Genomic DNA, 16,536 nt, shown 5'->3' on the forward strand with positions numbered 1-16,536 from the left:
GCTTCCGTGGAACTGAAGACCCCAGATGTCCATGTGGAGGCCCCATCGGCCGAGATCGCAGTGGAAGGTGCAGACAGCAGGTTCAAGATGCCTAAGTTCCAGATGCCCAAGTTTGGAATCTCGCTTCCCAAAGGCAAAGCAGCTGCCGAGGGGGAAATCATCTTGCCTTCCGTGGACGTTGACGTCTCCAAGCCAGAACTGAAAGCCGAAGTGACCGCGCCCACTGTGGGCCTGGAGGGCAAAGTCAAGGTGCCAGCGGTCGACATCCAGGCACCCAGTGTGGAGGTGGAGCTCGGTGACAAGGGAAAGATCAAAATGCCTGATGTCAAGATGCCCAGTGTCAAACTGCCCAAAGTAAAGACTCCTCAAGTGGCCGTCAGCCTACCCAAGGGCAAAGCCGATGTGACCCTTCCAGAGGCGGAAATGCCCAGCGGAGACATCTCCGTCACAGCCCCAGACGCAAAAGTCAGCATCGAAGGTGACGGGAAGAAGATGCACATGCCCAAATTCAAGATGCCCAGCATGGGTTTCTCCAAACCAGACATCAAAGGCCCCAAAGTTGACCTGGACGTCAGCTTGCCTGAAGTGGACGTCGCTCTTCCTACCTTTGATGTCAGCATTCCCAAGCCAGACCTGAAAACCAGTGGCCTGGAAGCCGACATCAGCCTCTCCGCCCCTGAGGTCAAAGTCCCAACCGGCAAGGCTTCCGTGGAACTGAAGACCCCAGATGTCCATGTGGAGGCCCCGTCGGCCGACATCGCAGTGGAAGGTGCAGACAGCAGGTTCAAGATGCCTAAGCTCCAGATGCCCAAGTTTGGAATCTCGCTTCCCAAAGGCAAAGCAGCTGCCGAGGGGGAAATCATCTTGCCTTCCATGGACGTTGACGTCTCCAAGCCAGAACTGAAAGCCGAAGTGACCACGCCCACTGTGGGCCTGGAGGGGGAAGTCAAGGTGCCAGCGGTCGACATCCAGGCACCCAGTGTGGAGGTGGAGCTCGGCGACAAGGGGAAGATCAAAATGCCTGATGTCAAGATGCCCAGTGTCAAACTGCCCAAAGTAAAGACTCCTCAAGTGGCCGTCAGCCTACCCAAGGGCAAAGCCGACGTGACCCTTCCAGAGGCGGAACTGCCCAGCGGAGACATCTCCGTCACAGCCCCAGACGCAAAAGTCAGCATCGAGGGTGAAAAGAAGAAGATGCACATGCCCAAATTCAAGATGCCCAGCATGGGTTTCTCCAAACCAGACATCAAAGGCCCCAAAGTCGACCTGGACGTCAGCTTGCCTGAAGTGGACGTCGCTCTTCCTACCTGTGATGTCAGCATTCCCAAGCCAGACCTGAAAACCGGTGGCCTGGAAGCCGACATCAGGCTCTCCGCCCCTGAGGTCAAAGTCCCAACCGGCAAGGCTTCCGTGGAACTGAAGACCCCAGATGTCCATGTGGAGGCCCCGTCGGCCGAGATTGCAGTGGAAGGTGCAGACAGCATGTTGAAGATGCCTAAGTTCCAGATGCCCAAGTTTGGAATCTCGCTTCCCAAAGGCAAAGCAGCTGCCGAGGGGGAAATCATCTTGCCTTCCGTGGACGTTGACGTCTCCAAGCCAGAACTGAAAGCCGAAGTGACCGCGCCCACTGTGGGCCTGGAGGGGGAAGTCAAGGTGCCAGCGGTCGACATCCAGGCACCCAGTGTGGAGGTGGAGCTCGGTGACAAGGGAAAGATCAAAATGCCTGATGTCAAGATGCCCAGTGTCAAACTGCCCAAAGTAAAGACTCCTCAAGTGGCCGTCAGCCTACCCAAGGGCAAAGCCGACGTGACCCTTCCAGAGGTGGAAATGCCCAGCGGAGACATCTCCGTCACAGCCCCAGACGCAAAAGTCAGCATCGAGGGTGACGGGAAGAAGATGCACATGCCCAAATTCAAGATGCCCAGCATGGGTTTCTCCAAACCAGACATCAAAGGCCCCAAAGTTGACCTGGACGTCAGCTTGCCTGAAGTGGACGTCGCTCTTCCGACCTGTGATGTCAGCATTCCCAAGCCAGACCTGAAAACTGCTGGCCTGGAAGCCGACATCAGCCTCTCCGCCCCTGAGGTCAAAGTCCCAACCGGCAAGGCTTCCGTGGAACTGAAGACCCCAGATGTCCATGTGGAGGCCCCGTTGGCCGAGATCGCAGTGGAAGGTGCAGACAGCAGGTTCAAGATGCCTAAGTTCCAGATGCCCAAGTTTGGAATCTCGCTTCCCAAAGGCAAAGCAGCTGCCGAGGGGGAAATCATCTTGCCTTCCGTGGACGTTGACGTCTCCAAGCCAGAACTGAAAGCCGAAGTGACTGCGCCCAAAGTGGGCCTGGAGGGGGAAGTCAAGGTGCCAGCGGTCGAAATCCAGGCGCCCAGTGTGGAAGTGGAGCTCGGCGACAAGGGGAAGATCAAAATGCCTGATGTCAAGATGCCCAGTGTCAAACTGCCCAAAGTAAAGACTCCTCAAGTGGCCGTCAGCCTACCCAAGGGCAAAGCCGACGTGACCCTTCCAGAGGCGGAAATGCCCAGCGGAGACATCTCCGTCACAGCCCCAGACGCAAAAGTCAGCATCGAAGGTGACGGGAAGAAGATGCACATGCCCAAATTCAAGATGCCCAGCATGGGTTTCTCCAAACCAGACATCAAAGGCCCCAAAGTCGACCTGGACGTCAGCTTGCCTGAAGTGGACGTCGCTCTTCCTACCTGTGATGTCAGCATTCCCAAGCCAGACCTGAAAACCGGTGGCCTGGAAGCCGACATCAGCCTCTCCGCCCCTGAGGTCAAAGTCCCAACCGGCAAGGCTTCCGTGGAACTGAAGACCCCAGATGTCCATGTGGAGGCCCCATCGGCCGAGATCGCAGTGGAAGGTGCAGACAGCAGGTTCAAGATGCCTAAGTTCCAGATGCCCAAGTTTGGAATCTCGCTTCCCAAAGGCAAAGCAGCTGCCGAGGGGGAAATCATCTTGCCTTCCGTGGACGTTGACGTCTCCAAGCCAGAACTGAAAGCCGAAGTGACCGCGCCCACTGTGGGCCTGGAGGGCAAAGTCAAGGTGCCAGCGGTCGACATCCAGGCACCCAGTGTGGAGGTGGAGCTCGGTGACAAGGGAAAGATCAAAATGCCTGATGTCAAGATGCCCAGTGTCAAACTGCCCAAAGTAAAGACTCCTCAAGTGGCCGTCAGCCTACCCAAGGGCAAAGCCGACGTGACCCTTCCAGAGGTGGAAATGCCCAGCGGAGACATCTCCGTCACAGCCCCAGACGCAAAAGTCAGCATCGAGGGTGACGGGAAGAAGATGCACATGCCCAAATTCAAGATGCCCAGCATGGGTTTCTCCAAACCAGACATCAAAGGCCCCAAAGTTGACCTGGACGTCAGCTTGCCTGAAGTGGACGTCGCTCTTCCGACCTGTGATGTCAGCATTCCCAAGCCAGACCTGAAAACTGCTGGCCTGGAAGCCGACATCAGCCTCTCCGCCCCTGAGGTCAAAGTCCCAACCGGCAAGGCTTCCGTGGAACTGAAGACCCCAGATGTCCATGTGGAGGCCCCGTTGGCCGAGATCGCAGTGGAAGGTGCAGACAGCAGGTTCAAGATGCCTAAGTTCCAGATGCCCAAGTTTGGAATCTCGCTTCCCAAAGGCAAAGCAGCTGCCGAGGGGGAAATCATCTTGCCTTCCGTGGACGTTGACGTCTCCAAGCCAGAACTGAAAGCCGAAGTGACTGCGCCCAAAGTGGGCCTGGAGGGGGAAGTCAAGGTGCCAGCGGTCGAAATCCAGGCGCCCAGTGTGGAAGTGGAGCTCGGCGACAAGGGGAAGATCAAAATGCCTGATGTCAAGATGCCCAGTGTCAAACTGCCCAAAGTAAAGACTCCTCAAGTGGCCGTCAGCCTACCCAAGGGCAAAGCCGACGTGACCCTTCCAGAGGCGGAAATGCCCAGCGGAGACATCTCCGTCACAGCCCCAGACGCAAAAGTCAGCATCGAAGGTGACGGGAAGAAGATGCACATGCCCAAATTCAAGATGCCCAGCATGGGTTTCTCCAAACCAGACATCAAAGGCCCCAAAGTTGACCTGGACGTCAGCTTGCCTGAAGTGGACGTCGCTCTTCCTACCTGTGATGTCAGCATTCCCAAGCCAGACCTGAAAACCAGTGGCCTGGAAGCCGACATCAGCCTCTCCGCCCCTGAGGTCAAAGTCCCAACCGGCAAGGCTTCCGTGGAACTGAAGACCCCAGATGTCCATGTGGAGGCCCCGTCGGCCGAGATCGCAGTGGAAGGTGCAGACAGCATGTTGAAGATGCCTAAGCTCCAGATGCCCAAGTTTGGAATCTCGCTTCCCAAAGGCAAAGCAGCTGCCGAGGGGGAAATCATCTTGCCTTCCATGGACGTTGACGTCTCCAAGCCAGAACTGAAAGCCGAAGTGACCACGCCCACTGTGGGCCTGGAGGGGGAAGTCAAGGTGCCAGCGGTCGACATCCAGGCACCCAGTGTGGAGGTGGAGCTCGGCGACAAGGGGAAGATCAAAATGCCTGATGTCAAGATGCCCAGTGTCAAACTGCCCAAAGTAAAGACTCCTCAAGTGGCCGTCAGCCTACCCAAGGGCAAAGCCGACGTGACCCTTCCAGAGGCGGAACTGCCCAGCGGAGACATCTCCGTCACAGCCCCAGACGCAAAAGTCAGCATCGAGGGTGAAAAGAAGAAGATGCACATGCCCAAATTCAAGATGCCCAGCATGGGTTTCTCCAAACCAGACATCAAAGGCCCCAAAGTCGACCTGGACATCAGCTTGCCTGAAGTGGACGTCGCTCTTCCTACCTGTGATGTCAGCATTCCCAAGCCAGACCTGAAAACCGGTGGCCTGGAAGCCGACATCAGCCTCTCCGCCCCTGAGGTCAAAGTCCCAACCGGCAAGGCTTCCGTGGAACTGAAGACCCCAGATGTCCATGTGGAGGCCCCATCGGCCGAGATCGCAGTGGAAGGTGCAGACAGCAGGTTCAAGATGCCTAAGTTCCAGATGCCCAAGTTTGGAATCTCGCTTCCCAAAGGCAAAGCAGCTGCCGAGGGGGAAATCATCTTGCCTTCCGTGGACGTTGACGTCTCCAAGCCAGAACTGAAAGCCGAAGTGACCGCGCCCACTGTGGGCCTGGAGGGCAAAGTCAAGGTGCCAGCGGTCGACATCCAGGCACCCAGTGTGGAGGTGGAGCTCGGTGACAAGGGAAAGATCAAAATGCCTGATGTCAAGATGCCCAGTGTCAAACTGCCCAAAGTAAAGACTCCTCAAGTGGCCGTCAGCCTACCCAAGGGCAAAGCCGATGTGACCCTTCCAGAGGCGGAAATGCCCAGCGGAGAAATCTCCGTCACAGCCCCAGATGCAAAAGTCAGCATCGAGGGTGACGGGAAGAAGATGCACATGCCCAAATTCAAGATGCCCAGCATGGGTTTCTCCAAACCAGACATCAAAGGCCCCAAAGTTGACCTGGACGTCAGCTTGCCTGAAGTGGACATCGCTCTTCCGACCTGTGATGTCAGCATTCCCAAGCCAGACCTGAAAACTGCTGGCCTGGAAGCCGACATCAGCCTCTCCGCCCCTGAGGTCAAAGTCCCAACCTGCAAGGCTTCCGTGGAACTGAAGACCCCAGATGTCCATGTGGAGGCCCCGTTGGCCGAGATCGCAGTGGAAGGTGCAGACAGCAGGTTCAAGATGCCTAAGTTCCAGATGCCCAAGTTTGGAATCTCGCTTCCCAAAGGCAAAGCAGCTGCCGAGGGGGAAATCATCTTGCCTTCCGTGGACGTTGACGTCTCCAAGCCAGAACTGAAAGCCGAAGTGACCGCGCCCACTGTGGGCCTGGAGGGGGAAGTCAAGGTGCCAGCGGTCGAAATCCAGGCGCCCAGTGTGGAAGTGGAGCTCGGCGACAAGGGGAAGATCAAAATGCCTGATGTCAAGATGCCCAGTGTCAAACTGCCCAAAGTAAAGACTCCTCAAGTGGCCGTCAGCCTACCCAAGGGCAAAGCCGACGTGACCCTTCCAGAGGCGGAACTGCCCAGCGGAGGCATCTCCGTCACAGCCCCAGACGCAAAAGTCAGCATCGAGGGTGAAAAGAAGAAGATGCACATGCCCAAATTCAAGATGCCCAGCATGGGTTTCTCCAAACCAGACATCAAAGGCCCCAAAGTCGACCTGGACGTCAGCTTGCCTGAAGTGGACGTCGCTCTTCCTACCTGTGATGTCAGCATTCCCAAGCCAGACCTGAAAACTGGTGGCCTGGAAGCCGACATCAGCCTCTCCGCCCCTGAGGTCAAAGTCCCAACCGGCAAGGCTTCCGTGGAACTGAAGACCCCAGATGTCCATGTGGAGGCCCCGTCGGCCGAGATTGCAGTGGAGGGTGCAGACAGCAGGTTCAAGATGCCTAAGTTCCAGATGCCCAAGTTTGGAATCTCGCTTCCCAAAGGCAAAGCAGCTGCCGAGGGGGAAATCATCTTGCCTTCCGTGGACGTTGACGTCTCCAAGCCAGAACTGAAAGCCGAAGTGACCACGCCCACTGTGGGCCTGGAGGGGGAAGTCAAGGTGCCAGCGGTCGAAATCCAGGCGCCCAGTGTGGAAGTGGAGCTCGGCGACAAGGGGAAGATCAAAATGCCTGATGTCAAGATGCCCAGTGTCAAACTGCCCAAAGTAAAGACTCCTCAAGTGGCCGTCAGCCTACCCAAGGGCAAAGCCGACGTGACCCTTCCAGAGGTGGAAATGCCCAGCGGAGACATCTCCGTCACAGCCCCAGACACAAAAGTCAGCATCGAGGGTGACGGGAAGAAGATGCACATGCCCAAATTCAAGATGCCCAGCATGGGTTTCTCCAAACCAGACATCAAAGGCCCCAAAGTTGACCTGGACGTCAGCTTGCCTGAAGTGGACGTCGCTCTTCCGACCTGTGATGTCAGCATTCCCAAGCCAGACCTGAAAACTGCTGGCCTGGAAGCCGACATCAGCCTCTCCGCCCCTGAGGTCAAAGTCCCAACCGGCAAGGCTTCCGTGGAACTGAAGACCCCAGATGTCCATGTGGAGGCCCCGTCGGCCGAGATCGCAGTGGAAGGTGCAGACAGCATGTTGAAGATGCCTAAGCTCCAGATGCCCAAGTTTGGAATCTCGCTTCCCAAAGGCAAAGCAGCTGCCGAGGGGGAAATCATCTTGCCTTCCATGGACGTTGACGTCTCCAAGCCAGAACTGAAAGCCGAAGTGACCACGCCCACTGTGGGCCTGGAGGGGGAAGTCAAGGTGCCAGCGGTCGACATCCAGGCACCCAGTGTGGAGGTGGAGCTCGGTGACAAGGGGAAGATCAAAATGCCTGATGTCAAGATGCCCAGTGTCAAACTGCCCAAAGTAAAGACTCCTCAAGTGGCCGTCAGCCTACCCAAGGGCAAAGCCGACGTGACCCTTCCAGAGGCGGAACTGCCCAGCGGAGACATCTCCGTCACAGCCCCAGACGCAAAAGTCAGCATCGAGGGTGAAAAGAAGAAGATGCACATGCCCAAATTCAAGATGCCCAGCATGGGTTTCTCCAAACCAGACATCAAAGGCCCCAAAGTCGACCTGGACGTCAGCTTGCCTGAAGTGGACGTCGCTCTTCCTACCTGTGATGTCAGCATTCCCAAGCCAGACCTGAAAACCGGTGGCATGGAAGCCGACATCAGCCTCTCCGCCCCTGAGGTCAAAGTCCCAACCGGCAAGGCTTCCGCGGAACTGAAGACCCCAGAAGTCCATGTGGAGGCCCCATCGGCCGAGATCGCAGTGGAAGGTGCAGACAGCAGGTTCAAGATGCCTAAGTTCCAGATGCCCAAGTTTGGAATCTCGCTTCCCAAAGGCAAAGCAGCTGCCGAGGGGGAAATCATCTTGCCTTCCGTGGACGTTGACGTCTCCAAGCCAGAACTGAAAGCCGAAGTGACCGCGCCCACTGTGGGCCTGGAGGGGGAAGTCAAGGTGCCAGCGGTCGAAATCCAGGCGCCCAGTGTGGAAGTGGAGCTCGGCGACAAGGGAAAGATCAAAATGCCTGATGTCAAGATGCCCAGTGTCAAACTGCCCAAAGTAAAGACTCCTCAAGTGGCCGTCAGCCTACCCAAGGGCAAAGCCGATGTGACCCTTCCAGAGGCGGAAATGCCCAGCGGAGAAATCTCCGTCACAGCCCCAGACGCAAAAGTCAGCATCGAGGGTGACGGGAAGAAGATGCACATGCCCAAATTCAAGATGCCCAGCATGGGTTTCTCCAAACCAGACATCAAAGGCCCCAAAGTTGACCTGGACGTCAGCTTGCCTGAAGTGGACGTCGCTCTTCCGACCTGTGATGTCAGCATTCCCAAGCCAGACCTGAAAACTGCTGGCCTGGAAGCCGACATCAGGCTCTCCGCCCCTGAGGTCAAAGTCCCAACCGGCAAGGCTTCCGTGGAACTGAAGACCCCAGATGTCCATGTGGAGGCCCCGTCGGCCGAGATTGCAGTGGAGGGTGCAGACAGCAGGTTCAAGATGCCTAAGTTCCAGATGCCCAAGTTTGGAATCTCGCTTCCCAAAGGCAAAGCAGCTGCTGAGGGGGAAATCATCTTGCCTTCCGTGGACGTTGACGTCTCCAAGCCAGAACTGAAAGCCGAAGTGACCGCGCCCACTGTGGGCCTGGAGGGGGAAGTCAAGGTGCCAGCGGTCGACATCCAGGCACCCAGTGTGGAGGTGGAGCTCGGCGACAAGGGGAAGATCAAAATGCCTGATGTCAAGATGCCCAGTGTCAAACTGCCCAAAGTAAAGACTCCTCAAGTGGCCGTCAGCCTACCCAAGGGCAAAGCCAACGTGACCCTTCCAGAGGCGGAAATGCCCAGCGGAGAGATCTCCGTCAAAGCCCCAGACGCAAAAGTCAGCATCGAGGGTGATGGGAAGAAGATGCACATGCCCAAATTCAAGATGCCCAGCATGGGTTTCTCCAAACCAGACATCAAAGGCCCCAAAGTCGACCTGGACGTCAGCTTGCCTGAAGTGGATGTCGCTCTTCCGACCTGTGATGTCAGCATTCCCAAGCCAGACCTGAAAACCGGTGGCCTGGAAGCAGACATCAGCCTCTCCGCCCCTGAGGTCAAAGTCCCAACCGGCAAGGCTTCCGTGGAACTGAAGACCCCAGATGTCCATGTGGAGGCCCCGTCGGCCGAGATTGCAGTGGAGGGTGCAGACAGCAGGTTCAAGATGCCTAAGTTCCAGATGCCCAAGTTTGGAATCTCGCTTCCCAAAGGCAAAGCAGCTGCTGAGGGGGAAATCATCTTGCCTTCCGTGGACGTTGACGTCTCCAAGCCAGAACTGAAAGCCGAAGTGACCGCGCCCACTGTGAACCTGGAGGGGGAAATTAAGTTGCCAGCTGTTGATGACATTAATGATGATTTGAATGTAAATATTGTCGAAGGTGCTGTATCTTCTGATAAGCTGGCTAAGAAGAAGGATCATAAATTTAAGATGCCTAAATTTAACATTACTTCTTTTGGCAAGTCTTCATCTAGTAAACCTGGTAGCTTTTATGAAGGAAGCCTTAAGGAACCTCAGATGGAAGTGGCTCCTTCTGGACTAGATGTTGAATTATTATTGTCTCAACCTGAGGTTGTCGGCCCCACTGTGGATTTTGAAGGTCAATCTTCAATTGTTGACGCTGGTGACCAATCTGCAATCAAGATACCTGAGGTTAGCATGGATACTCCTGAATCTCATGGTCATGTAGGTGGATTGAACATCAGTCTCCCCAGGTTTCGACTCCCTAATTTGGGTTTTACAAAGGTGGAAGTAACGCCTACTAAGTTTGATGACGATGGGAGTTTAGTTGATAATGAAGTAACTCTCACCAAATATATTACTCAAGATTCTGAAGTGGAACCTGGTTATGCAGAGGTGCCAAAATCAGAGATTAATATCCATGGACCAGATTTAGATAGCAAAGATGTAGAATCTGAAACTGGAGAAAAAGGCACTGGAGAAAAAGAAAGTAAGTTTAAGATGCCAAAATTTAAGCTACCTTCATTTAGTTGGTCTCCCAAAAAAGAAGCAAGTATTTCCGCTGATATTGATGGTAGTTTAAAAGAACCTTTTGCTACAATTTTGTCAAGTGAAGTAGAATCTGAATTAATGCTCACTGTAGAAGAAGTTGAAAGCCAAATTGATGGGGGTCAGGTGTCTATCGATAAAGATAGTGAGAAAAGCAAATTTAAAAAGCCACAGTTCAGAATGCGAAAAATATCTCTTCCCAAAATAAAGGGTCATAAATCTGAAGTGTCCTTACCTCAGCTGGACACTAACATTGCTGCTTCTAAGGCAGAAGAAGAAGGAGAGGTTTCACAACAGACAGTAGAGAAAGAAAACAGTGGAGATGGTGCTAGAAAAGGCATAAAGATGCCCAAACTTCCAAGCCTAGAACTTTCCAAACCTGAAATTAAAGCTCCTAAAGTGGACATGGAGGTTAGCTTACCAAAAGGTGATGTCAAACTCCCTACACTTGATGTCAGTATTTCCAAATCAGGGGATGTTGGGGCTGATATTACTATACCTACTGCTGAAATGAAGGTCCCACTGGCAGGGGAACTGAAAGGTCCAAAAATAGGACTGGAAGGACAGTCCACTGAAATATCTGAAGACGGAGCAGAGATAAAAAATGAAGGCGTGGATGGAAAGATAAAAAAGCCAAAATTCCAAATGCCTAAGCTTGGAATTTCTTTTTCTAAAGGAAAGCTTCCAGACACTGAGACTTCTGTACCATTCTTGGAAGCTGATGTTCCCCAGCTGAAAACGACAACGGATATTGCTGAAATTGCTGTCGAAGCCCCAACCCTTGAAGTTGAGTGTGACACAGTCGGTGTGGAGAAAACATTTTTGGATGCAGAAACAAAAATGCCCCCAATTCCAGGATCTGATACGAAGACTTCAGCAGCCGACATAATCATCCCATCAGCTGGTCTTTCTGTCATCCAGTCAGATTCAGATGCTACAGCTAAGGAAGCTCTTAAGGGAGATATACAGACTGGAAGTTTAGAAGCAGAAGAGAAAGGTGGACATTTCAAATTCAAATTGCCTTCATTTAGTTGGTCACCTAAAAAGGAAGCAAGCCTTAACACTGACGTAAAGGAAACTCTGGAGGAATCTAAACTGACTGTATCATCAGATGATACCAGTGCAGAATTAACAGTAGCTCTATCAGAAGATCGGAGAACTGACATGGACCTTGATGCTGAAATATCTACAAAAAAAGGTCAGGTGAAAAGGCCACATTTTGTCATGCCTAAAATCTCCCTGCCTAAGCCAAAGCTGCCCAAAACACAGGGTAGCTTAACTAAAGTAGAGACTGATATTGCTGTAGAAAGAAGCGAAGCTTTGGTACAGATACCTGACATAGAAAGCAGTTTTGCCACAAGAAAAGAAGAAGAAACAGAGATAAGCATAAAAATACCCAAAGGCAAATCAAAACCAGAAATCAAACCTCCTCACATAGATAGCAGTTTCCCTAAAGCTGATATTAAGATTCCCATAGCAGATAGTTCATCAGAGCTGAGAAGTTCAAAAGCAGGATTTGATGGACCATCAGGAGAAATTGATGTGGATGGTGCCATTACGGAATATGATGGAATGGAGGGAAAGATTCGAATGCCAAAACTCAAAATACCAAAGTTTGGGATCTCAGTTCCTGAAGAGAAATTGCCGGAGAGTGAGACGATCCTACCAAAAATGGAAGCTGAACAAACTTGCCTACAAGAGAAAACAGAAATTGCAAGAGAAGCTCCAGTCCTGGACATTAAAGCTGATACTGTTGATACAGAAATAAAGCTTTCAGGTGGAAAAATCAAAATGCCCAAAGCTGACGTCAAAGTGTCCAAAGCTGATGATAAGAAAGACGTAAAAGTACAAGAACAACATGAAACAAAGCCTGGAGAAATTCCAACTGAGGAATCTCAGGGTTGGTTTAAGATGCCAAAGTTCAGGATGCCTTCGTTTGGCCGATCATCTTTAAAGGGGAAAAAACCTGACATTGAAGTTGAAGGTAGCCCCGTAGAAGTTCCTGCAACCGAAGTACAAGTTGAAATAAATGCTCCAGAAATTGCCACACAGCCTCTTCAAATGGACACTGAATCATATCCAGAAAAGGACGTTCTAGAAGGCAAGGTTATATTTCCTCAAGTGGAGACTACAGAAGGTTTCATTTCAATACAAAAAGAAAAAGGCTCCCCTGCTGGATTACTCGTGGGATCACAACATTTGCAAAAAGTGGACACTAAATTAAGTGGGACCAAAACCTATGCTGATGCTGTTAAACTTGGTGCTGAAGGACAGAGTTTACAGATACATAAACCTTCATTCACAGCTCCTGCATTAGAAATCAGTGCACCCAAAGTGAAATCAGATACAGCACTTCAGCAGCACGAAGTTAAATCAGACACTCCAACAGTTGAGTGTTCCACCCCAAAGAAGAGTTTGGACATGGCTGCTGAGGCCGTACCCACTGAAATTACTATGGGTGGGACAGAAAGGAAAATTGATATTGCTGTAATAAAGGCAGAGGTGGATGTGAAAAGCCCAGGCGCAGCGGCAGACACTACCAAGATGGAGAGTCAAATGAAATCACCAAAAAAGACTACTCAAGAAAAAGAAAGTATATTCAAACTGCCAAAGTTCAGCGTGCCTTCATTTGGATGGTCATCCACAAAGAGCACTTGCGATGTTGCCGATGTCACATCTAGCCTGGAACAGCCTGATGTCACTTCTTCAGAAATAAAAATGGATGATTCAGTCTTGGATGAAGACTTTGAAATAATAGAGTTCCCAGCCGAAGACTTTGAAAAGGATACATCTGCAGAAAGCGAAGTGAAAGAGAAAGAGAGAGCAAGTAAATCAAAAGCATCTAAATTCAGGATGCCAAAGTTTGGCAGCTTGCATACCAAATCACAGGTTTCAGACATTCACGTTGAACCACCAAAAATGGAGTCTGAGATGCCACCAGCCAAAACTGAGGAAGGGAAATTAGAAACCCAAGATTTAAATGTAGAAAGATCCGTCAACCTGAGAAGTACAAAACTAGCCTGTACGGGAAAACCAGAAGATGCTATGGACCAGTCAGAATATTCACAGCTGGGTTTCCATGTGACCAAATTAAAAATGCCCAAATTCACTTACGGCATATCAACAGATGAAAGACAAATTTTGACTTCAGAAGAGAGAACAGGTGTGAAATGTGCTACTACGGGTATTGATGGTGCACCTCAACTGGAATTAAGGACGGGTAAGCTCCTTGAAGAGAAAGTAGAACACACAGGTTATAGTATCCAAAAGTCGACTGTGAAGATTACAACATTGTCTGAACCTGCCGTCCAGAGAGCTCAAGTGGAAAGTAAACTCCCACATACAGATGTTTCTTTGGAAGAGACAGCAGCATGCATACAGAGACCAACAGAATTAAGCACTGGAATTCCTAAAGGGAAAACAGATACAATGGGTGGTAGTATCCAAAAATCAGTTGCTAAAATTACAACACTGACTGAACCAGACATTAAAACAACACAATTTGAGATTAAACTTCCATCCGAAAGTTCATTTACGCCAAGGACATCAGTGCATGTTCAAGGGCCTCGTGTTGAGGGAACAGAAAGAAGGCTGGAAGAGAAATCAGCATTTAGCTATAGTGAGTCGAAAAGTCAGGAGTCTTTCTCCACTCAGATTGTGAGAGAATCTGAGATTACCCCTACAGAAATTAAAACTGCCACCTATGGATTTTCTCTCCTCAAAGTGAAGGTGCAGGAATCATATGTGAACCTAGATGCACCTGTCAAACTATCATCTACAGAATATGCAAATAAAATGTTTGAGAGCAAAGATCACCAACCAAAACCTTCAGGTGACAGTTCAGGAGAAGCAACAAAACAGACTAGCTCTGATGATCTCAAATTATCTAGCAAGGGCCAAGATCTAAATGGTGAAGAGAGTGAAAGAGCATCTTCTACTACTACTACTACTACTACTACTACAAAGCTGAAAACATTTACGGCTGAAGTACAATCTTCCAGTGAATTTGCAGACAGTTACTTTGGTCAACAACCTGGAGAGAGTACTGTAGATGCTAGGTCCAAAGACCATGCTGCCGATACTGAAGAAGAGCTTGCAGATCAAAAAGAAAAAACAGATAAGACATCTTCTGGTAGATTTAAATTTTGGTTTCCAAATATTGGGTTTTCATCCTCTGTTGATGACCCAACACCAGATTCCAAAACTGAAGCTCAGAAACCACCTTCAGAAGAAACACAAGCTGATGAGTCAACCGCATCAGATAGCGACTTTGCGAAACAAAGTGAAAAAACTGGATGGTTTCGATTTCCCAAGCTCGGCTTCTCATCCCCAACCAAGAAAAGTAAGGAAGTTGACAAAGAAGAGAAATCCGATCCAAAAGAAAGAAAACCGGAGGATGAAGAAAGTCCAACAGAAAAATCGGAAACATTTTTTGACGCACAGGAGACCTTGCCGTCTAAAGAGACAATCACGGAGAAAGAACTGCGCGCAACCTCAGAGACGACACATTTTTCAGCCATTGTATCATCCTCAGCAAGAACCGAACTGATAATGCTAGAGAAAGGGAAAGTTGTGTCCCAAAGCATTTCTAAAGAGTCATCAAAATGAGATCTTTTTCCACTCAAAATTCAAGCATACATAAAAATGTGATAGAGAAAACAATTGTAGAGAAATAAAACAAAAAGACATTTGTCGCATGCGTGCAACAAAGTCAACATGACACAAAGCATGCAACAAAGTCAAACAAAACTACTGATATGTCCATAGCGCTAAAGAAACCAACAAAGATTCTTTCTTCTTACTAATTTCCACATGAACGTTCTTTTTTCAAACCTATTTAGAAGAACAAAGACAGGGCACAACATTAAACTCGATTGATTAAGAAACACAGCAATGATCTTGTTCTAGATTATTTGCAGAAAGTATTAGGTAGATTAAGGTAGCAGAATTAAAAATATATTTCCTTTTTTTAGATTGTATTATTTTTTACCTGTATTTCTGCTGCTATCTTACAAAAATATATATATATTCATTATCTTAGAGCAATAGGTGTATTCTGGGATCATTATAAAAAAAACCAAATGAAAATAATACTGTAGTTATTACAGTGCTTCTTCTTCCTTTACTCTGGTAGCAGAGTAGCATTTTGCCTTTTGTTTTTAAAAGAACTCTTTAGAGAGAGAGGAAAAAAACATATCTCTTCAGGCTTTCAAGATGACCAGTCCTGTGTACAATGTCATTCAGCTGAAGCATAGGGAGCTAAAGCAATTTACATTCAATCATATGTGTTTCCACCATTATACCAATGTCTAGGTATAGTTCCAGGGTTCCTAGTTTAGGGTGGGTACAAAATGAATACGGATTACCTTTATCCAAGTGATAACATACCATAGTGTGCACATTTGTTAAGTTGGTTATCTGAATTGTCCTGTCACAAAGTGAGAATTTAAACACTGCTGGATCAGGCCATAGGCGCATCTTGTCCAGCTTCCTATATCTCACAGTGGCCCACTAGATGCCTCAGGGAGCACAGAAGACAACAGGAGACCTGCATCCTGGTGCTTTCACTTGCACCTGGCATTCTGAGGTAGCCTACTTCTAAAATCAGAAGATTGCACATACCCATCATGGCTTGAAACCCGTGATTCCGATTAGATTCTGATTCTGTGCAAAAATGTGATAAAAATGATATAAAACCCACCTAACCATCCAAAAGTGTTATTCATTGACATGGATCTTAAAAGCAAGTCATCTTGCTACAACTCAGACTTCAGAATCAGACCTCAGGACTGAGACACTGGTCCCACTGAATACAGGCATTAAGTCAAATCCTTCACTGTGACAGAATTGTACACCTGGACTGATGTTTCTTCAAAAACTACAATAATCGGTTTGGCCTTTGGAGTATATACAGAATGGAACATATGCAAATAGCTTTAATGTATTCCCAAGGGTATAAGTTGTAAATAATTATTTGCCTTTGGATTATATGAATGTTTCTCAAAAGTTTGCAGCCAACAAGATGGTACATATCTGTTAAACACTGTGTTTACGTACGGCGAGAATGTTGAATGTATTCTGGCTATGCAGTTGATATGGAAATAAATACAGGATCATTACTATTGTCGCCATCATTCTATTTTGAAAATATAACATCCATGCTAACATAAGGGTGTTGCTTTTAGAGTGTTGTTTAGAGTGTAACATAAATGTGTTGATTTTAGAAATGGGCTATGTCAGAATGCCAGATGCAAGGGAAGGCACCAGGTAGCAGGTCTCTTGTTGTCTTGTGTGCTCCCTGGGTCATTTGGTGGGCCACTGTGAGATACAGGAAGCTGGACTAGATGAGCCTATGGCCTGATCCAGCAGGGCTGTTCTTATGCTGAAAAGCTTGGCTAACCATCTCAAAGAAATCTCTGGTTCTTTAGACCAGAATTCCTGATATGTTAGCTGAGAAAAACAGGTCACCAAGGACTTTTG

At 49.5% G+C, this 16,536-nt stretch overlaps 1 protein-coding gene across 1 annotated transcript in view; it reads left to right on the top strand.

Moving 5' to 3' along the window:
- The window catches only part of AHNAK2 (AHNAK nucleoprotein 2), a 34,836-nt gene extending 18,671 nt beyond the window's left edge, over window positions 1–16,165 (top strand). Inside the window, exons 6-7 of the mRNA XM_066624205.1 lie at window positions 55–4,893; window positions 4,969–16,165. Coding sequence (XP_066480302.1) covers window positions 55–4,893; window positions 4,969–14,664 — 14,535 coding nt within the window. The 3' untranslated portion in view covers window positions 14,665–16,165. The remainder of the gene's footprint in view (window positions 1–54; window positions 4,894–4,968) is intronic.
- The last annotated feature ends 371 nt before the right edge of the window (window positions 16,166–16,536 follow it).

This window comes from Tiliqua scincoides, chromosome 1 (genome assembly GCF_035046505.1).
Source record: "Tiliqua scincoides isolate rTilSci1 chromosome 1, rTilSci1.hap2, whole genome shotgun sequence".
Taxonomy (NCBI): domain Eukaryota; kingdom Metazoa; phylum Chordata; class Lepidosauria; order Squamata; family Scincidae; genus Tiliqua; species Tiliqua scincoides.